Consider the following 23,473-nt stretch of genomic DNA (forward strand, 5'->3'; position numbering starts at 1 on the left):
GCAGTTGGACATGGGCATTCAGTTTGTTTAAATTGACATTAAAAACCATTAAATTAGATATGCTGATACCTGCAGAAACCCTGTTAATGTATTGCACTGTTTTGTTGTCTTCTCACTGCTCAACATTTTGTCTGTAGGTTAACGATAACTTCAGAGGAAAGTCATGCTTGCTATAATACGTTAAGAAGTTTTAAATTTGGTCTGAAAAGTGAAGGAATGCTGTTAATGGTACAGTTTTCCAGTGAAAATAAGTCTAGTGGAAGGGGTAGAGCATGTCAGGAATCTCGCAAATCCAATATATCCATCCTTGCTTATCTGTAAAGGCCAATTTATACTCACTTTATGTAAGTAAATAGGCACATCTTTTTCAAACATTGCCAGGTGTCACTGTCTTTATACTCTCATGTGTCCGTTGCATTAGAATGAGCATTTGGCGATTCAACAGTGCTCTGAATTAACATACTGACCAATAAAACAGGAAGAGAGTCTACCTCAGTAGAAGTGGTGCAGCAACATGCCTGATGGTTGATGAAACCATGCTGCAATCACAAGGTTGAAGTACATCTAATGGCGCTTCTCCAGCATATTTTAAATTACTTGGTTGGAAATAATTAGAGTGCTATTTTAATTAAGTTGTTGTCTGAAGTATCCTGTCACAAGAATGTCCCTTGTCTGTGATTACTGCAGTTCTTATTGTGTTTTGCCATAATTTATTTTTAAATTTTTTTATCAAACACTTGCAGTGACTTTCTACTTTCTAATTTAAAGTGTACACAACTAAAGCACTACTATTCATCAAAGTATATTTAATAAAATATAATACAATTAACCAGCTGCCCAAACCTCCATGAGCCACTTGTATCTCAAGGTTGATCCAATTATTTTATTTATTTTTAATTTCACTTTAAATTGAACATGATTAAGTAATCAAATCAGGTTCTCAGGCTGCCTGCTTCTTTGTGACGCTAACTCCCTTTGTGTGTTTGCAGGTTCTGTGAGTCTCCCACCAGTGACGTGGAGATGCGTAGCGGTCGTGGTCGGGGAAAAAGAATGCGCCCCAGCAGTAACACGCCTTTGAATGACAACAGCAACTCCTCAGACAACAAAGGCAGTGGCAGCAGTAAAACACGTGGTGCCGCTGCTAATAGCAAAGGACGGCGAGGCAGCCAAACGGCCAGCAGTGTCGAGGACGCCAAGGCCAGCCCTTCCTCTGCAAAGCGCAAGACAAAACCTGCCTCTGATATGGAGCCCACCTCCAGCTCAGAGGACACAAAGGCATCCAAACGCATGCGAACTAATTCAACTGGTGCTGCCTCCACCCTGCCCGGAGGTAAAACAGACCCTCTGCCCCCTCCACAACTGGACCGGACCTGTCCCTCCCCTGTACTCATTGACTGTCCACACCCCAACTGCAACAAGAAGTACAAGCACATCAACGGGCTCAAGTATCACCAGGCTCGAGCCCATAATGACCACGACGTCCGACTGGACCAGGACGCAGACAGCGAATACGGCGATGACCCTGCCCTCCATCCCGATCCTGCATCCTGCAATGGCGCTGCCATTTCTCCTGCCCGCTCCACTACACCTAAGGGACGGGGCTTCGATGCCCCCTCCCCATCATCAGGGAAGCTGATGTCAAAGCAGGGAAAAAAGAAAGCCGGAGAAGCTGAGCCGGAGGTGACGGACGGCGGCGAGGAGGGTGTGTGTCTGACAGACGAGGCCAGTAATGATGGGATGGACGACAGGAAAGCAAAGAAGATGGCTGCTGGGGGAAAGCCTGATAAACTGACCCAGAAAGGCTTGAAGCCAGCCCGCCCTGCTGCCCCCACTGCCCCTGGTGCTCCAGCACCCTACACACTACAGGCATCCTCCCCTGCTCTGGGTTCAGTGGTACAGTCCGTCCCCAAAAGCCCGCAGTTAAAAAACATCCAGCCTAAACCTCCTCCACTGGCGGACCCCGCCTCTAGCCCTGCCCTCGGCAAGGACAAGAAGAAGAAGGACAAGAAGAAGAGGGAAGGAGGAAAGGAGGGTGACAGTCCAAAAGCAGCAGGAAAGAGGCCAGAGGAGGGTAAGAGTCCTTACTCGGAGTCATCAGATGCTTTGCTCAATGGCTCCACAGAAGCTCACCAGAGTCGGTTGGCCAGTATTAAGGCTGAGGCTGACAAAGTTTACAGCTTCTCAGACAATGCACCGAGCCCGTCTATTGGAGTGGCCAGCAGAATGGAGGCTGGCCTTGCACCGCCGCTTCACCTCAACCAAAACGGGGCTGACAACGCATCCGTTAAAACCAGCAGCCCTGCCTACTCCGACATCTCTGATGCTGGGGAGGACGGTGAAGGGAAGGAGGGGATGAAGGCCATTAAATCTGAGCCAGACCAGGGGCCTCGAGAAGCGGCCAAGAAGGCGCTGTTCCCTCCTCAGCCACCCACTAAGGACTCGCCTTACTACGCCAACTATGACTCTTACTACTCTCCTAACTACCCCAACCCCAGCCCTGGAGCAGCACCGGCAGTGCTGCCTCATGTAGAGGGAACACAGGTGAAGGTGAAGAAGGAGGAGGAGCCAGAGGTGATCGAGGAGGGTAAAATAAAGGTGGAGCCTCAGGAGGAGAGGAAGGCAGAGCCAGGACCTCAGCAACCGTCAGTCATCCAGCAGCGCTCTAACATGTACTCACAGTCGCTGTATTATAGCCAGTACTATGTACCCCCCTACTCATACTCACCTGACCCGGCTTACCATCCCCACCTGCTGGCCTCTAACCCCGCCCACCGTCAACAGTACGAGGAGAGGCAGAGGCAAGCAGACAAGAAAGCCGAGGGGAAAGAGCGGGATCCTTCTGGGAAGGAGGAGTGGAAGCAGAAGGCCTCTGTGCCCCCCACCCTATCCAGAGCCCCCAGCCTCACAGACCTAGGTGCAAAGGGGGGACTAAACCCAGCCAAACCCAAAGAGGCCCCACAACCTTCTGAACAGGGCAAGTCAGTCATCATGGCAAAGGCAGAAGAACCCAAGGCGCCCTCTGCCCAGCCTGAAGGACTGAAAATGAAGCTAAGTGAAGCAGGGCATCATGGGAAGGAGGAGGCCAAGCCAGGGGTGGAGTCAGGCAGGCCGTCAGGTGTTGAACCTGCTATGTGGTACAGACAGGTGAGTGCACACCGACAGTACTAAACTACAGTTTCTATATTCATCTCGTGTTGCCCAAATACCACTGCCCAGCTCCTTCCATTAAAATGTCTGTATTTAAACCTACTGCAATGCCAGTTTTTGATTTTAGCACCATTAAAAAAAGTTTTTCTCACTTGCAGGAGCCAGACTCCCGCCTGTGGCCCTATGTGTACCCCAACAAGTACTCTGATGCTCCTAAACCCCAGGAGGAGGACCGGTGGAAGGAGGACAGAGAGAGAGATCGTGACAGAAAAGGGAAGGAGGAAAGGCCACGTCTGAAGGAAGGAGTCCAGAAAGAGGAGGCAAAGGAGGGGACGGAGGGCAGGACCCAGCTGCCTGCAGAGGAGCATAGAGGAGGTAGTGGGAAGGACCCACGTCCCCCTCACATGCAGTTCTCCTCCCCCCTGGCCCAGCACCAGGGCTACATGCCCTACATGCACGGACCTTACGCCTACAGCCAGGGCTATGAGCCCAGCCATCCTGGATACAGAGGTGTTCCCGCTGTCATGATGCAGAACTACCCTGGTAAGAACACAACACCAGGTATACAGATGAAAACACTGTTCATACTAACACAATGACATGTACAATGTTCTTGGAAATATGCTTGTTAGTTCAGAGCCTAAGAATATGACCAACTTGATTTCATAATAATCCTCATCCACCAATTCTGCAAGGTCAAAATTTATGGAAAAGTGATGAAAGTCTAAATACATCTTCATCATCCTGTTCTATGTTGGATTTAAAAATGTCTCATGTAACCACCTCGATCAGGGGAGATGGTTACAATCAGGAGTTTTCTGTATGGAAGTGGGTTGACAGTTGGTATAAACATTCAATAATCTATTCAAAAGGAAAATATTAGCGTCTAATAACCATGCAAATGGATAATATGCATGATATGTTGTGTTTTTTTCTGTGCGTTTACCTGATGTGGGGGTTATATGTAGGTGATGTGAAAAGTTTCTGGGAGGATCAGAAATAATGCAGTAACAGAACAAAAATCCATAAAGGCTCATAATGCTTAATATCCAATAAATTTAACTGTGTCTTAAAAATGTCTTAAAATGCAGCTTCATCAGATTACATTATGTTTCACACGCCTAGAACCACTAGTTTGCACATATTAAAACTTCTATTCTGATTCAGTATTTCAGTAATATGCAAATGGGCGTCGCAATGGATCATTTATTTTGTGTCTGTGTTGAAAGTTAAGTTTGAATCGCTGATCAGTCAGCTCAGTTGGGTTGAAGAAATGTTACCACAGCTCATACTGTGAGCACCATGACACTGATCCATGTATCTGTGTCTGTCTTCAGGCTCGTACCTTCCAGCGGGTTATTCGTTCCCCGCATATGGAGGAAAAGTGTCAGCGGGGGAGGAGGGAGAGAAAGCCTCCAGGTCCAGTCCCACGGTGAAGCCTCCCAATGAGGCCAAAGCTCTGGACCTCCTGCAGCAGCACGCCAGCCAGTACAAGAGCAAGTCCCCATCCATCCAAGACAAGACACCACACGACCGGGAGAGAGAGAGAGAGAGGGAGAGGGAGCGGGACAGAGACAGGGAAAGAGAGCGAGACAGGGAGAGAGAAGGCGACCGGCCGCGGTCGTCACCATCACAACGTATCCTGCCTTCACATCATCACCTGGGATACCCGCTGCTGTCGGCACATTACGACCTGTCCTACCCCTCAGGTGAGACTCCAGTCTTATATCGTATTAACAGAGGAAATAAGGAAAGAGTTAGATAATATGTACATAGATGGATGGATGTGCTTTATCCCAAACTGGGAAATTACAGAATAGAATATGTACACTGAACAAAAATATAAACGCACCACTTTTGTTTTTGCTCCCATTTTTCATGAGCTGAACTCAAAGATCTAAAACTTTTTCTATGTACACAAAAGGCCTGTTTCTCTCAAATATTGTTCATGAATTTGTCTAAATCTGTTAGTGAGCACTTCTCCTTTGCTGAGATAATCCATCCACCTCACAGGTGTGGCATATCAAGATGCTAATTAGACAGCAGGATTATTGCACAGGTGTGACTTAGGCTGGCCACAATAAAAGGCCACTCTAAAATGTGCAGTTTTACTGTATTGGGTGGTCCAGGGGGGTCAGAAAACCAGTCAGTATTTGGTGTGAACACCATTGTCCTCGCACAGTCTTCTTCATGAATTCTCTGAAACAGCTTTGGAGATGGCTTATGGTAGAGAAGTGAACATTCAATTCACAGGCAAAAGCTCTGGTGGAGATTCCTGAAGTCAGCATGCCAATTGCATATTCTTTCAAAACTTGTGACATCTGTGGTATTGTGCTGTGTGATAAAACAGCACATTTTGGAGTGGCCTTTTATTGTGGCCAGCCTAAGGCACACCTGTGCAATAATCCTGCTGTCTAATCAGCATCTTGATATGCCACACCTGTGAGGTGGATGGATTATCTCAGCAAAGAAGAAGTGTTCACTAACACAAATTTAGACAGATTTGTGAACAATATTTGAGAGAAATAAACCTTGTGTGTACACAGAAAAAGTTTTAGATCTTTGAGTTCAGCTCATGAAAAATGGGAGCAAAAACAAAGTGGTGCGTTTATATTTTTGTTCAGTGTAGAATATTTGTAAACACAAAAAACTGTTTGTTTTTTTATCCAAAATTAAACATTTATCCATAAAAAATGTATTCATCAGCTGATTTCTTTTATTATCAGGGTTCCCGTGGGGTCTTAAAAAGTCTTAAAAGTCTTGAAATTACAAATCTGCCTTTAGTAGCTTATAAAGTCTTTAAAAGGCGTTAAATTTGATATGGTAGGTCTTAAATTATGTTGCCATAAAGTTGTTCACTGTATTGTGTTTAAATGTGTCTGGGAAATGTCCAAACTACAAAGAAAGTAATGTTAGCTGACTCAGGTCCACCTTTTCCAACAATTTATACTGAAATTAGGAACTAATTATTGCTAACTTTGCAGCCCCTGGTGAGAAATGACTCAGAACAGTGGGAATCGAGGCATTAAATCAATACATATTCCTAAATTCAAGGAGTCACAAAGTTTTGCAAGTATGGCCATGAAATAGACTGAAATATGCATTAAATTTTGTTCAATGTAGTCTTAGAAATGTTTTAAAAAGCCTTGAATTTTACTTGTAGAATCCTGTAGGAACCATGATTATACATGATGACCGTATTTAGTCATCATATTTTCATATTACATGCATGATACTAATTACTTGCATATGAGCATGGAAACAAGTTAGCTGTGATGAATCTGTCTGATGGTTGGTTCTGTCTTGTAGGCCTCTCCTCTTCAGCCATTGTCGCCAGTCAGCAAGCGTCTGCCCCGTCCACGTACCCACCTCCAAGGAGGTGAGAATGGTAAGACACATTTTAAGGTCGTTGTTATATTCTTACACATAGCATTTTTTTTTTGCTGACATGGTGCACAAACAGACCATGGAATTAACATTAAAATACAGCTCATTTTACACTAAAATGCTTTGGTTATAACAAATGCAAAAAAAAGTCCTGATGTACAAGCATTTCTCAACTGCCTGTAATGGAAGGGAGTAGTTCAGATATTGTGGTCTCTAACATCATCTAGTGGTCGGACATCGTCCTGCCACACTGGATGTATGTAGCAGTAACAACATTAAGCTAGAGCATTAAAACAAGGCAAGCAATAAACAAATAAAACAAACAAAAAAAAAACTGCAGTTATCATATTGTGGAAGATTTAGGAAAAGGTAGAGCAGATGACACCCAAAATGATCAAAAAAGTTGTTTACGTCTCTATTATTCACATTAATCTTACATTACTGTCAGTGGCGTCCAGAATGACTTGGATGCCTAAACTTATAGTCATGGTAAAACCTCCGGTCAGTTGATCATGATTAATGGTGAATTCTTATCCTTCTGCAGGCACACCTGATTGGCTGACCTCCACCCTGCGCAGAGTCATGTGACTGGATCACATGAGGAAGTATTTCTGTTTCAACATCAGTTCAATGGTGTTTGTGTAGGTTTGATTACTCTACCTGGACGTCCAGCTAGCCACTCTGCCCCACGTTGGACTGCTGAGGAGGCTTAAAGACCTGTTCCCACTGGATCTCACTGGTTCTACTGGTTCCAGATGCTCAGGCAGGCAGCGGAGGATTCAGTTTCTCACTAACTGAGGACAAAGTGGACCTGGCGGGTAGAGAAACTTTGAGATAATCCCGGTCTCTGGTGCTGTTGTGACACTTGGAGGAGCTCTTCTGTTGTTTTTGAGGTGGACGGGTTTGGACGGTGCTTGGCACCACCCAGAGGCGTTCGCTGTCCATATTCATCTGTTTTTGAAGAAAGGACGGGAGGGTTACAGGGTGGGCTCTGACTCCCACCACCCCAGACTGTAGGAGCAGTGACCTCTGACCTCTCTGAAGCAGAGACGGCAGTGCAGCTCTGAACTCCACCAGATGTTGTCACACCTTCACCTGGAAGTATCTCAGCCTCACAAGAAAACAAAACACTGTGGACGGAGGAGGACGGACCAATCAGAGGGTAGAGTTTGAAAACCTCTGTTCTCGGACTGACAGACTGGAAGCTCCGCCCCTCAGACAGGCAGACGGGCGGCGCCGCTGCTCCTCCTCAGTGTGTAGCTGTACTGTACTCTGTGTATGTGTGTATGCGTGTGTGTGTAAATACTGTACAGAGGAATTATTTTAAAGAGCCTGTTGGATGCTGTTGGATTTCCTACTCTTCTTTTTGTCTGGTAGCCTCTGCCTCTGTTTTTCTACTGTTGTTGATCTGATATTAAACCTGTAGCTGGTGGAACAGCGCCTGAATTCAGCGTGTCATTTATTCCCTAAAAACCTCTGTCATCTTATGGGGCTCCATGTACAGAAGCTTCTCATCTAAATCAGTGTTTCATGTACCTACAGAATGTAATTGGATACAGTCTCTCAAGTTTACTCACTATATTAATTTCATGTGACATAAAAAATGTAATTAAATCTTTAATTTAATCTCACATTGAAGTAAAATGCTTATTGAAATACAGTAAGAATGCAAAAACGCTAATTCAACTGACGATTGAAAAAGGGAAAGTTCTAAAGACTTGTGGAAGGAGGTAAAACAAGACAGCTGGATAAAACTTGTTTAAATTTTCATAGTTTTTCATAAGGAAAATTAATCCAACATACAGTTTTATGCATTAAAAAATGAGCTCTTACAGTTATGTAAAAGTATGTTAATCTACTCTTATTCCGGGTTTTTATACATTTTAACTCTTTGATTCCAACACCAGGGGGATCTTTCTGTGTGGAGTTTGCATGTTCTCCCTGTGTCTGTGTGGGTTCTCTCTGGGTACTCCAGCTTCCTCCCACCATCCAAAGACATGCACTGACTGGTTAATTTAAATTGCCCATAGGTGTGAATGTGAGTGTGATTGTTTGTCTCTATATGTCAGCCCTGCGATGAACTGGTGACTTGTCCAGGGTGTACCCCGCCTTTGCCCCTGTGTAGCTGGGATAGGCGCCAAGCGACCCCTGTGACCCTAGTGAGGATAAAGCGGGTTCAGAAAATGAATCAATGAATGAATTTTAACTCTTACATAAAATATGCTGCTTTACACTATGGATAATCTAGTGGTTTTAACCATTTTTACTTTGGTCTGTTACTTTTCCATGTTACAGTTGTGCTCATAAGTTGACATACCCTTCAGGGAATATGAATGATACAAAAACTTTTCTTTCACTCGTGTATAGTGGTTGGATGAAGACATTTATTTCCAAACAAATGTGTTTGCTCTTTTTAAATCATACTGACAACAGAAACAATCCAAATGACCCTGATGTAAAGTTTTCATACCCTAGTTCTTACTCCTCTGTATTGGCCCCTTTAACACCACTGACAGCTGAAGTCTTTTGTAGTAGTAGTGGATGAGGCTCTTTATTTTCTCAGATGGTAAAGCTGCCCATTCTTTTAGGCAGAACACCTTCAGTTCCTTTAAGATTTGGGGTTTTCTTGCATGAACTGCATGTCTGAGACCTCCCCACAGTGGTTCAATCATACTGAGGTCAGCAGACTGAGATGGACACTCCTTCAACTTCACTTTTTTCTGCTGTAGCCAGTGACAGGTGGACTTGGCCTTGTGTTTCGGGTCATTGTCACGTTGGAACATCCAAGACCGTCCCATGCACATTCTGTCGGTATGGAAACTTATGAGCACAACTGTATATGAAACATATTTAGAGAACTACTAGTATTCCAACTTCTCTGTTTGGCCCTTTTATTCTACTTTCAGCTGCAGCTCTGTGTTAAAAGGATTTAAATGAGTCGTGTTGACAGTCAGCTTATATTGTACAATTATTTATCTGCATTACAATAATTTTCAGTCCAAATGGTTGGTTTTCCTTCTGTAACTTCCCCTGATGCACAGGGATTTATTACCTTCATTAAATGTTGTTTACAGATGCCCCCTGACAGCTGCAGAAGTTCCACTGGTTTAAATCATACAAGGATAAAAAATATTTGTTTTGTCTGGAGTTAGCATGAACTACAACCTAGCATAATATGGACAATGGTATGAGTATCATCCAAGAGCTAATGTCACAACTTATGTCACAAGAAAATACAAATAAAAAACATTAAGCACTGGGAAACATACCAAACTATACCGTCTCCAATTTAATAGTAAAATGATTTACCTGTGAGCTCAGTTATCAACAAAACTATTGGAAAGTAATAAATGATTAACATTTACAAGCCTGCTTGAGAAAATTATGTCACATGCGCTTCTTTTGTTTGTGTTTTGTTTTGGGGTTTTTTATTTATTGTTGGAATGTTATTCTCAAAATCTATAAGATTTGAATCATGTGTTTGGACTAAACTATCAGATTAAAGAGTGAACAGAGGAGTAATTTGTTTTAGTCTCTTCAGTGGAGGTTCACAGTCATTACCTTCACAGTGCAGTGGAACCATAAAAGTTCTACGTTTAACCTGTATTTAAAGGGCCTTTATGCTGCTGCTTTTGTCTGCAGGATTTAGTGGCATCAGTGTGTTCTACAGATTTAACAATGCATTTACATGTGAAAGCTCAGGGAAGTGGGGACTCACTTTTGATTTGCCCTGCAACAGATCTACCTGCCAAAAACAACTAAATGTCATTTTGGAATGAGGAGTAAATTGATCTTGGAGGAACACTTTTTTTTTCAGAAACAGCTTGTGTTTGCAGCTTGTGTGAAAACTCTTCCTCATCAGCAATGTTTGTGTTTGGCCAGAGAGAGGCGCTGCTGAACAACTAATATCCAAGTGACACGAAGCACTGACTCTTAAATTCAGATACACCTCTGGAAAAAAATAAGAGATCACTGCAAAATGATCACATTCTCTGATTTTACTATTTATAGGTATGTGTTTGAGTAAAATGAACATTTCTAACAAATTCCAAATAAAAATATTGTTATTTAGAGCATCTATTTGCAGAACACGACACATGGTCAAAATTTTAAAAAGATGCAGATGTCAAATAATGCAAAGAAAACCAGTTCATATTCATTTCTAAACAAGAAAATACTAATGTTGTAACTTTGGAAAAGTTCAGATATCAGTATTTGGTGGAATAACCCTGATTTTCAATGACAGCTTTCACGTGTCTTGGCTCTCCTCCATTGCTGTTAGATGACTTTATGCAGCTCCTGTCATAGAAATTCAAGAAGCTCAGACATGTTCCATGGCTTGTGTCCATCTATCTTCCTCCAGAAGTTTTCAAAGTGGGTTCAGGTCTGCAGATTGGACTGGACATGACATGGTCTTCATCTGGTGGTCCGTCATCCACACCTTTATTGACCTAGCTGAGCCCAGGAGCATTGTCCTGATAGAAGAACCAGTCCTCAGAGTTTGGGAACATTGTCAGAGCAGAAGTCCAGTAGTTTTTAATAGTTATTTTTGGATTCCAATTACTTTTGTGGTACTAATAGCACTGTTTTTGCCTATTGTAAGAAGATAGTGATGGCCACAGTAGTGGTGTTTATACTTCTCCTTCTTAAATAAGACATGGATCAGGTGTTTATTCAGTAGAATAAGGTGTGATTGTGTTGGAATTCACAGGAATGGAACGGCTGTCATACATGCACACAGGCTGATTTCACAGGAAATTGCAGTGGTCTCTTAGTTTTTTACAGAGGTGTAGTTTTATTTGATCAGGTTTTTCAGCTTAATAAATTACACGATTGAGTTTTGTTACTATTCTACTCACAAATGTTACCAAAAGTCTATCTGCATCTAAATGAACTAAAGAATCGATGTGATGGTCAAGACCAGAACACTGAAAAGTATTGACACACAGACTAAATGAACAAATAAAGTAAATAAATTAACAGTTTTTAGGGCAAATAATCAATGACAGAGATGACAAAGGCAAATATTTCAGAAATCAACAGGAAGCAAACATCTGTCAACCCACTCAACTTCTGCTTTGTGGTTTTGTGAACTCACTCACAGGATGTTGCAGAGCAGATTAAAAGAGCACAGAATGTGGATTTGTCACATGCAATACCAAATATTTTATTCTAAGAAAGACTAACCTAAAGAGAACCTTAGAAACGTCTGAAAGCTGTTAATTCAAGTCAAGACTGTAGCAATGACATCAATAAGGCCAGTATTAGGCATTTGCAATGATTTCAAGTGGATTTACTTGCCATATTTACATGCATATCTCAACTGATAATGACTCAGTGAATTGAGGTTTTGTGATGTTGTAGATAAATAAATTCAAATTAATTTAAATGATCAGAATTCTGTAGAGGAATGTAACATAATAACCTACATAAAGGCAACTTTGATACGCAATACATAATACTTCTCTCTCTGTTAATATCTGTTAACAGTACAGATGGAGATACTATGCTTTTACTCAACTATCCAATACAATAATTATACACTTGCTACTTTTTACATTAAAAGCATATGCATATAAATATATGATACAGTAGACTAACTAATCTATCCTGCAGTTCATAAAATATCTGAAATTGGCTCCACATTGAGAAATTGCTCTTATATGAAGTTCTTGATGATAAAAGGAGAACAATTTGTTATTTTTAAATAATTAAGCACTTTGAAGGCAAACATTCTTAACAGTTTTTGATACTTCAAAGTATTTGCTGATAATACTTGTCATTGCTTCACTGTTGTATTTCCACTACTTGAGTAAAGGATTTTCTTCCACCATGCAGAAATGTTTTGGTGGTTATTTAAAACTTTATTAAATGGTTGCAGGAGATACAGGATTGGGAATTATTATTACATCATGTAAACAGTTTGCTGTTTGATACAACCTTGCTTAACTGAGGCAATGGCTGTTTTTAAGATTTTAGAGCTGGTTTATAAAACAGTAATGATAATTATAATGGTATAATGTTCATATGGTATTATAATGTCATATTTATATCATGACCTTCCTTTGGAATTCAGTGGGTATAATTATAGTGACTTTTGTCTCTGAGGTTTATCTTGTCAACCTCAGATAATTGTCTGGTTTCTTCAACTCAACACCAGTGAAATTAATTAAATGAAAAAAGTAAATTTATGATAATAATAATAATAATAATAATAATAATAATAATAATAATAATAATAATAATAATAATAATATATGTATCGTGCTGATTATCGGTATGAATTCTTTGTAAAGTTTTCTTTTATTTTTAGACGTTTTATTTTTAACGTCACTTCCGGTGTTTCCGGATGTTTCCGGTTTCACGTGCGCACTTGACGCAGCAGTGTCCGCTCATCTGCGGAATCTGCAGCGGCTCCATTCCGTTCGGCTGGCCGGTCGGACGGACGGTCCCCGGACAGACAGACCGACCACCTGCTGAAAACCCGCGGACTTAATTGAGGACTGTGAGGCGCACAGGTGAGGCTGAGATTTTGTCGTAAATTGCCGTAAATCGGCGGTTTGTCCAGAGGCAGACAGTACTGAGGATGCATGGTGCGTTTACAGACAGCAGCTCTGTCCGGACAGGGAATAACTGAAACTGTTTCATTAAAAACTTTTGACATTTTTACTGTATTAAACTTTTGTAGTCGTTTTTGCCACAGTGTGTTCAGTTAAAGTTACCAGTTATCTGCAGTAACATTACTAATAGTTTACCTAGTAGTACCAGTTTCTGCTGTTACTGTAACAGTCCGTTTGGCTCTAGTGGAAGAACTAACCTATTCCAGTAATTTACTAAAAATAAAGCATTTATAAACATTAATAACCCGACTTAAGTAAAAGTATGTAAGAATGATCAACAAAATGAATTTAAAGTGTGAAAAGCCAAAGTGAAAGGGTCCTTCGCAGTGTTTTATTATCGCACATGATGTTTTTTGTAGTATTACTGCTGCATTGTGCACTTTGCATTTTTACTGCTGTACATGTTTGAGGATGAGTCACTGAACTACTCTGACTGTAATCTACAGCATCATAATTTTGCTCTAACAAGTAACATAATTATAACAGGTTTAGTCTAATATATGGTCAGTTATACCAGAGATAAGTGACCATGCACTGAGTCCAGAATTCTAGGCCAAACCAATATGTAAAATAATATTCTGGCCCACAATCACCCATACTAACGTTACTCTCAGCTTCTTTATTTGGTTTTTGCAGTCATTTAGCCCCTCAACAAAGACATCTTCTTCTGCATACTTCTAAATCTAAAAATAATTACACCTTTTAAGTCAATACTTCATCATATTATCTTGGAATGAACACAGATTCAATACACCTTCAAGCCTTTAATATAAAACAACAGAAAAGTCTTGTTATATACAAATATTGTCCATTTTAGCCACTACCCATGTCCAGCTGATATATCGTATCCATGGAGATAAATGGTTGAGATGAGAGTCCTTAGTGTCTGACTTTAGTGGTATTTATCAGGTAGTCTTTCTAATTTGATTAATATGAAATAAAAATATAAGTTTACTGGTGTAGAAAAGAGGTTTTTAACTCATTTGTAGGCTGTTAAATTGTTTTTCTAAGCTATGTGAGATCTGGGTCATTTTCATCATCACCTGTTTTGCTTGATGAAGGGTAACAATTAAAATGGTTGTACTGTTTTCATATATAATATAATATAATATAAAATTGGATAAAGTGGGTTCAGAAGATGAATGGATGAAAGAATAATAGAATATATTATAGTGTAATATAATATAATATAATATAATATAATATAATATAATTACTGTAAACCTTAAAATATGTTACTTGTCCAGATTTTGTGGTTTTTATTGAACAGGAAGGGATTGAAGAACTGTAATCTGAAAAGTAATAAATAGTAACACTGTAATAAAGTAATATTTACACCTGAGATGGGGTGGAATAGAAGTATTAAGATGCAGAAAGAGTAAAAGTAAAATAACCTAGGAAGTACTTTAAATGTGTAAGTATAGTACCTGAATACCTGTTTGGTGTCTCTTTGGTCTTATAGTAGGTTTGGTCAGGTCACAGTTGGTGTGGGATTGTTTGTCTTGGACATTTTCTGCTTTGCTTGTTAATTTGAACTAGTTTTATCTGCTACAAACCTACATGCACCTGTGGTAAAACTTTAACTTTTTAATCAAAGACTTTGAGCTCCTATTTAAAGAACCAAAACTCAAAACACTGAGATTCTTATTTATTTCATTTCCATTTTTACATGAATGTAGTGTATATGCTGGCTTTTAGGATAACTGCAGCAGTAAAACATTGAATTACAAAGATAAAATATGAGTAATGACGGTTTGTAACCAGCCTCAGCATGTCATGTTTGAGAGTCAGTACTCAATAAACAGTCTTTTGGTTGTGGATTGATGTTATGGTTGGATTAACAGTAACTCTACCATGTATTTTCTTAAAGACAGAAGTGTAAACAAAGTAAGGTGTTCTTTTTGCTGTGGTCATGTTAGTTCTAATGGTACTGCACTCATAGTTTTGGGATGTTTCTTGTGGTTAAAGTAGGTTTAGAAGGAAATCTTTTTATGTGTATTCTCCATCATTGCTCATTATTGAAGTTGTGGTTTGTTTTGTTGAAGTTTTTCTGTTCAAGCTGAGTCTAAGATTCTTTATTTGTCAGTATATAGACATACACCACACACCAAATTAACCTTCTGTTTTCAACCCATCACTAGAACATGCAGAAATCACACACACTGCAGACTAGGAGCAGTATATCAAGCACCCACAGAGCAAATTGGGGGTTAAGTGCCTTTCTGCCAGTCCAGGAAATCTAACCAGTTACAAGCTATGGTTACAAGCTGACTCTCCAGCCTTCCAGGCCAAGGCTGCCCCAGAGTCCTCACACTCTGAGCTGAGTTGTTTGGTCTGAGGTTTTTCCTCTGTAAAAGTGTTGGGTTCCAGTTCTGTTCTACTGTACTGCAGTGCCGTGCTCATGCCTGTGTGGTCTCCTCTCAGCTGCAGTCGTTTACATTCAGCTCAGCCTCCGTTTGCCCTGAATGTGCAGCAGCATCTCCCCTGCAGGCTCCTCTGTTTTGGCTCGGCCCAGTGTAGATGGAGGATGAGGCGCAGTGTGTTTTTCTTGTCCAGAACTGGAAACAAAACGCCTCTTTCAGTGGGCAGCTCCAGAGCCAGGCAGGCTGACAGGACAACACACAGACCTCCAACAGAAGAGACTGATTCACACGCTAGAGTTCAGCATTTCAAAATAACTCTGCATCATTGACTCTATCATCTCTGGTTTTATTGATGAATAATGGCTGTTCTATTGTGTAAGTGGGTGGAACATGTTGAAAATCTTTCACAAGATTAGACCTTAACTTCCTCATGAGTTATTTGTGGGGATGTCTTTTTTTTTTTTTTTTTTTTTTTTTCATCAAGGTTTTCTTACCTAAATCCCAACATTTTGGGAAGTTTTTCAATGTACAGATGATTTAGATTTTTTTTTTTTTTTTTGTCAATTTATATTGGTCATAATTTAGTGTAAGTATCTGTCCAAAGTCTAAAATACTCGGTTCTGCAGCTAAAAATAGAAATAAGAGAACACAAAATACTTATGAATCCAACTAAATGCATGGTTTCATCTCATCTGTTAGTCACTAAAATCACAGTTCTTTTCAGATTACAGGCATTCATACCCCTACTGTCAAGTGAAGACCATGTAAAAATGTTGATTTTGGATGTTCGTGATAATTAGGGATGGGAATCGAGAAGCAGATCTTTTTGAGAACTGGTTCCCAGTAGCTCAGTTCCTTGGAATCGTTTGCCTGCCTGTTGTAATGATTCTGCTTATTGATTCCACCTTCATTGCGCATGTGTGATGACGTCACACATATGCTGCATTGTTTTGGTTTAGAACGTAGCCAACATGGCGTTGAGGCAGAAACGCTCCAAAGTATGGCTGTATTTTACACGAAAAGATGACACCAGGGCCACTTGTAACACTTGTAAAGCTTTCATTTCTTCAAGGGGGGGGATCCCCCCAGTGTGCTCAAACATTTGTCCACACAGCATGCAATTCATTTGTAGGAATGTCACATGTTCGATACACTACTTAGCAACACTTGTGAACCTAGCAGCAGAGCAAACACCAGGGCATCATCCAAGCCCAGTTCTGGGGGGGGCCACAAACATCCTGCCCCCTCCAATAAAAGTTTCCATAGGTAGGGAAAAGAAAAATGAGGTGCACAACAGCGGGAGACATAGACGAATTAGTAAAGTGTCTTAAGTTTCACTTTCACTTTGTACGGTCGTATGGTGTGACCACCCCAAACCGGGTCCGGTGTCATCTGTTATTATTATTTGTGCGTACTGTATATGTTATATTTTCTGTGCAGAGATGGAAATATAAAAGACAGTTTATGTAAACAAACACGTTTGTACTCTTTTGTTCCCTCACCTAATGAAAATCGATAAGGAATCAGATTGATAAGCAAAATTGACAATGGAATCAGAATCATTAAATTCTTATCAATTCCCATCCCCAGTGATAAACTGGGGGGTGAAGTGTTTTCTTTATGACTTGAGTTTCAGATTGTCCTCCTTTTTAAGATAAACTTCTTAAAATCCAACTGGATCAGCTGAAAAATAGCTGAAAACAGGCGTGTGTTTCTGACCTTATGACAAGTTCAGTTATTAGAGATGTTCTCACAGCGACAGCCATGTTACAAACAAAAGCAGATCTTATGTAATATGATGGTGTTGATTAAGCAACCAAGAGTTTATAAGGTAGAAGTGCATAAAGCTTAACCTTAAACCTGCACAGCAGTAAAGTGCAATATGCACATTAATGTAGCAGTAAAATAAACCCCAAAAACATCAAATATAATGTAAAACTGATTATTTTAAAGCTCTTCTGCCTTTTAGTAGTGCAACTGCGTATTTGTGAGCTGTTTCAATAGGAGTTTTTATTCATAGGAACCAGTGGGACTGGAGGCTTGAGCCACTTTAGTTTTGTATTTTAATAGGATTTGCTGTGAACACATCCCCAGTGGTAGAGGATGTGACAGTGGATTGTGGTTAGATATTAATATTATTTTCTTATGATTTGCATGAATGCCATCAGAAAGGATGCTGTTGTGGTGAACACAGTCACACCCTCAGGAAAAACTAATTGACTGCTGTAACCTCCCAACAACCAGACAAACCCACAGACTAACAAATAGCAAATAACAATGGGAGTGTCGCTTTGCGTATGTGTTTATAGAAGCTTTATACTTTCAGTATGTTTCCCTGATCGCAACCTCTCAGGAACATCTTGTGGAAAATGTCCTCATCGTTGGTACAAATGTTCAGTTTGACTCAAAGATGCACTGATTCAATTGATGATGAGGATACTGTAGTCTCAAACACATATTTTTGGCCAGGATTCCAGAATTCATCTGCTAATTATGTCAGTTTCACACATTAATGATATGATAAAATGATGAAGGGATGGCATTTTATTATTGGAAAGATCAACACTGTGTCATTGAAATATTCTGTACAATCTCTTTTCTGGCCATTATTCAACACCATTATGTCACATTTGGTCCAATATTGAATTGGTGAAACTAATCTTTTGATTGTATTGCAGATATTCTAGTCTTTGTCATCCTCACAGACCTAAAAAAAAACGTAGACCAAAAGTATCTGATGATCTAAAACAATTAATGACTTTTAAACCCTCTATCAACACATTGATAGGATTCAGATAAAATACAGTTTGTCATCTTTTCACGGTCATCAGATATGAGCCATTTGGACGTTCAGCATTGAACGTGGAAACACTGTCATCTTCTACAACATTGATTCACCAGTAAAACCCATGGAGTTGGATCAGTGACAGTGGATGGACACACTTGGTTTATGTTCAGTTATTGATATGTTTGCTGAAAAAGTCAGTTTTTCTTCAGTTTTCTCTGTTTTTGATATAATAACCCTCAACTTTAAACTGAGCTTTTATGAACATCTACATGATCAGTAAATTAAATCCAGGAGAATATATGATTTTCACTGAAAAAAGAACATAAAATACAGAGGATAATGTCATAATAGATGTTGACAAATCACTTAAGAAACGTTAAGCTGAGAAATGAAATAAAAGTAGCACTGGGTATTTATGAGTTAAACTTGGAAATTGTTCTTTGAGTTTTACAAGAAACATTGTTTTCAATAGTTGGTGGATGAAAGCACTGAAAAACAATGGGATGCTAGAATGCTCTGTTTCAGCAGATTTTGTGAGATGGCAAACTCCTTGGTAACACATTAAGAACAGGAATGTGTGGGCAGAGTTTGAATAAACAAATGGTGGAATGATCTCAAGAAGAAACCAAACACTGTCTTCTACCACAGTTATCAAATTGTCAAGTCCTTATAGAGGAGACCACATGGTTGTTTGGTGATGATCCAGCTTTGATCTGCCACCTGACATAGTGGATAAAGATTGGCCTTTATTTGTCCCACAAGGGGAAATTCCAGAAACACTGCCAAAATACAGAGTACAAAAATGGATAAATGAGGGAATCCTGCTTTTCTCACATGATTTCTGACATTCACCAATGTTTTAAGATGAGTCAATCAGAATCAGAATTGTTTATTAATCCCAGGAGAAATTATTGGGTGTCACAGTTGCTCCATTCAAGTATAATAAAATGTAGCAGGAAAGAAATTATCAATAAAACAGAAAAAGAAAAATATATGAATTAGTGCTGTCAAACAATTAAAATTTTTAATCAGATTAATCACAGGGTTGCTGTGGATTAATTTCGATTAATCATGATTAAATATCATTCATTTTTAATCTATATTAATTGCATTTAATTTTGCATGAGCAAACAGACTCAAGAAAGAAGGGAATATATATGCACTTAACGTGTTTATTAAACACCTTCAACAGTCTCAACAAAACAACTTGAAAACTTTTTGTCTCTTCTTTAAACAAACATTTATCCACATTAAAGTGGCCCTGTTACTCCTCTTTCAGCTGATACTAAGACAAACTAACTTGTTGACATTGTCCGAGAGGAGAACTGATCACTTCTTATTTACGATGTTGCCTGCAACTAAGAACAGTCTCTCACATGGAACAGTGGTTGCAGGAGTGTAGAGATACGTGATATTTTAAGTTGGAAGTGCTTCAGTGAAGAGAAAACTCCTTCCTGCAGAGTGTGTATAATACTTTATGTTGGTTGACTGTTCCATCTTGGGTTTTTTTGTCCTCATATTTCCATCCAGAGGACCAACGTGCTGTTTAGTGTCTCCCATCTTTATGGGTTGGCTCTGCTGCCTGTCACTACCAGATCAACTGCCCATTTGTTCGTGCACGACGGTAACTCTACTTGGACAAACTGACCCAAATGTGTTGGCAGAGACATTCAGAGTCATTCTGCGCTGCAGATGGGTTAATTACATTAAAATTTTTATCACATTAATCACGATGATGGATTAATCCACATTAATGCATTCATTTTGACAGCCCTAATATAAATAAATATAAAGCTCTAAATATACAAACATATATAAAGCTCTGAATATATATATATATGTACCAAATATACGTGTTAAAACACTCTATTAAGACACAAAATTAGCACAGTAATTTGTATAATATGTACTAGACCAGGGGTGTCAAACTCATTTTAGTTCAGGGGCCACATATAGCCTACTATGATCTAAAGCGGGCCGGACCAGTAAAATAATACAAATAATAGGATAAGAACTTATAAATAATGACAACTCCAAAGTTTTCTCTACATTTTTGAGTGAAAAAAGTAAAATTCTGTAATGAAAATGTTTACATGTACGAACTATACTTGAGCATAACATGAACAAATACGAACAACCTGAAAATTCTTACGAAAAAAGTGTAAGTTAATATTATGTCTTAATTTATCATTTATACATATGCATCACAACTTACAGATCACAGTGGATCTACAAATACACAAAACATTTAGTAACAGGCAGAATATTGTTAAAATACCACATTTCAGACATTTTTGTAAAAGACCAATCTGTAAATGTAACCATTTTTGTGTAATTTTTTTTTTTTTTTTACACTAAAACAAAGACGAATATTTGCAGTTTTCATTATTTAGAGGTTATTTATGATAGTATTTTACTGGTTCTGATCCACTTTAGATTGAATTGACCTAAAATGGTTTTAACACCATTGATTGTTAATATCTTCAGTGTAATTTTTGCATTTTACAAATTCCTCCCACGGGCCGGATTGGACCCTTTGGCGGGCCGGTTTTGGTCCCCAGGCCACATGTTTGACACCTGTGTACTAGACAATCAATATGATAATTAAAGTATACATAATAAGTGTGCAAAAATATGGTTGTGTGTAATTATAATTACGCTGTTGTCACTACAACATCTGCTGTCGAACACTAAAAGAGGAAGCTTCATCATCCCATTCTGTTTTTTTGCCAGTGTTTTTCACAGTTTTGTTGACTTTTTCTCTATTTGACTACTGAGCACTTGATCCTCCCATGTTGAGCGTACAGCCTGACACCTGACAGTAGGAAATCTATCCACAAGTGAAGATCTGAAGCTTTAAAGAGTCCCATTACAGCAAACAGGCTGTGTCTCCCTGAGGTGCTGACTGATTTAATCAGCGGGGTGAGAGTCCATTGAGAGGAAACCAACGTATGGCTCCATGGAAACTAGGATGAGGGAGGAGAGGCAAGAAAAGAAGTGTGAGGAGGGTTTTGTACCTGCTGTCAGATATACGTATGTGTGAAGATCATGCCTACAACCATGGAAACTGGGCCTGCGTTCACTGTTCTAGAACTATTATTATGACCAGTGTGGTTCCAGCTCACATTGAAGTCTGATCCTTTTGTCTGATATTTTGTCATATTTGGCTTCCAAAACAACTTGTGTTTGAATTGAATTTTCCATTACAATGAAACAAACCATCACATTTGTATGAGTGCGCTGACACTGAGCCTGTGGTCAGTGCTCTTTTGGAGGTCAGTGTGTATATCCTACATATACTGTGGGTGTATTTATCAGTGAGGCAGGAGCCCACAGGAGCGGAAATGCAAACTCAGTTCAAATGGACCCAACCCAACATGTCAGTCTGTATTTCACAGAAGCAGAGTGACCAAAGTATGATGCAGTAGATGATCTGAAATGTGCAGAATCTGAGCCTGATTTGCAGATTACACAGAGGGTATGTTTGCTGTAGTTTTATGTTTTAAGTCAGTAGCAGGCAAAGCAGTTATTTTAATGAATCACATGACAGCCAGGAAAAAAATACATCTAAGAAAAATGATATCTTCCCTCTGTTTTGTGAATTATTTTACCCTAATCTGAGTGTGCACGAGCCGACTCATTCTGAGAAAACTGTGGATGCAGCTGAAACAGAGCAGATTCGAAGCATTGATCTTGAATGGCCTTCTTTTAAGCTGTTACCATGGCAACAGAGGGGAGAGCTGCCGTGCATTTTGTTCAACATGGAAGATCGTGATGCATTCGAGTGTCTTGAGGGTCTGTGGGCTTCCTCGGAGCTACAGATCAAAGGTTTTCATTGCAGCTCGAAGAATCCTGCAGCCAATCAGAGCACGCCTGAGCTGTGGAGTGTCCTAAAGTGTTTTAGTGTGTGTGGATCTGTTATGAGAGGGTTTGGACAGGAACTGGACAGCATTCCTCAGACTGTAACGAGGAATGTTTCTAATGACACATTACATAAAAACACAGCATTATCTCAACACTCACAAAATGTAATAAATTTTAAGGCTGATTATCTTCACACCCTTTGTATTATTACATGTTTTCAGCAGCATCCGATTTTTTCTGTTTATGTTTTTATATTGTTTGTGTTTAGACATGCTCTGTCATATTATTATTATCACTGTTTAGAGTTCAGTCTTACAAAACTTTCGAAATGACTCTAAAAAACATTTTTACACCCCTTTAAGTTTTTAGTGGATGCAGAAATTTGATTTTGATGTTTCCAGTATTTAAAAAACAAGTGGTGCCAGGCACTCCTTGCACGTGTTGTTGCTTCTTTTGGCATTGATCCAAATGATGTCATCATGTCTATCCATGTGCTGATGTCAGCATATCAATAGCCTCTATATGTGTGCCAAGTTGGAAGTAAATTGATGTATTTAAAGACATTTAAAAATTTGCCCATTATAAGTGAATGGGAGAAAAAAAAATATGTAAAAAATTCATTAAAAATTTTAACTTGATCTACTTTTCCCTAAATGTAACCACATCTATTCTGGGTCAATGGCAATCTATAAACCTAATTTAGTATGAATTCAGTATGAATGGTTTTGCTGCTAGAGTGTTAACAAACCAACCAAACCAAACCAAAAACAATACCCCTTGCCTCCCCTTCAGGGGGTGGGATAAAAATGTGGGATTGAATATTTAAATGACCCCTGCCGCTCTTCCAGATTGATAGTCATGATGTCAGAGACCTTGGAGCAGAGTGAGGACGTCAGCGTCTTACCCCCCCATGAAGTGGAGCCCCCCAGGGAGGAGGACGGCCACTGCCCGCTGCCGTTCAGGTGAGGGACTGTCGAAAGCCTCAGTTTTCAGAACTACCAAAGTCTGACCACTTGACAAACACTTAATTTTTTTTTTTTATAAATATATTTCTTGTTGTTTTACATTGTATGTTCAACACTTATACAGTAAAACAATCATTATAACCCCCCCCCCCACCACCACCACCACCCACACAACAGCATCAAACTCTCAGTGTAACGAAATATATATATTACAGTTTCATTTTACAGATAAGTCTTTTATAAACTGTAAAAAAAAGTGTCCAGGTCATATAAAAGTCTTCAGGCAGGTTTGTCAGGTTTTCCAATGAAAGGTTTCTAGACATTTCTTTAATCTATTGA

The 23,473-nt window shown here is 39.6% G+C and overlaps 2 protein-coding genes across 3 annotated transcripts in view; both read left to right on the forward strand.

Moving 5' to 3' along the window:
* Positions 1 to 7,974, forward strand: part of znf609a (zinc finger protein 609a) — a 54,833-nt gene extending 46,859 nt beyond the window's left edge. For both annotated transcript variants that reach the window (XM_030135678.1, XM_030135676.1), the window contains 5 exons: positions 990 to 3,144; positions 3,306 to 3,690; positions 4,485 to 4,856; positions 6,457 to 6,535; positions 7,079 to 7,974. In XM_030135678.1, the coding sequence (XP_029991538.1) occupies positions 990 to 3,144; positions 3,306 to 3,690; positions 4,485 to 4,856; positions 6,457 to 6,530 (2,986 nt within the window). In that variant the 3' untranslated portion in view covers positions 6,531 to 6,535; positions 7,079 to 7,974. The remainder of the gene's footprint in view (positions 1 to 989; positions 3,145 to 3,305; positions 3,691 to 4,484; positions 4,857 to 6,456; positions 6,536 to 7,078) is intronic.
* Positions 7,975 to 12,883: 4,909 nt separating this feature from the next.
* The window catches only part of gramd2ab (GRAM domain containing 2Ab), a 51,958-nt gene continuing 41,368 nt past the window's right edge, over positions 12,884 to 23,473 (forward strand). The window contains exons 1-3 of the mRNA XM_030135610.1: positions 12,884 to 12,970; positions 13,036 to 13,052; positions 23,018 to 23,131. Coding sequence (XP_029991470.1) covers positions 12,884 to 12,970; positions 13,036 to 13,052; positions 23,018 to 23,131 — 218 coding nt within the window. The remainder of the gene's footprint in view (positions 12,971 to 13,035; positions 13,053 to 23,017; positions 23,132 to 23,473) is intronic.

This window comes from Sphaeramia orbicularis, chromosome 6 (assembly GCF_902148855.1).
Source record: "Sphaeramia orbicularis chromosome 6, fSphaOr1.1, whole genome shotgun sequence".
NCBI lineage: Eukaryota > Metazoa > Chordata > Actinopteri > Kurtiformes > Apogonidae > Sphaeramia > Sphaeramia orbicularis.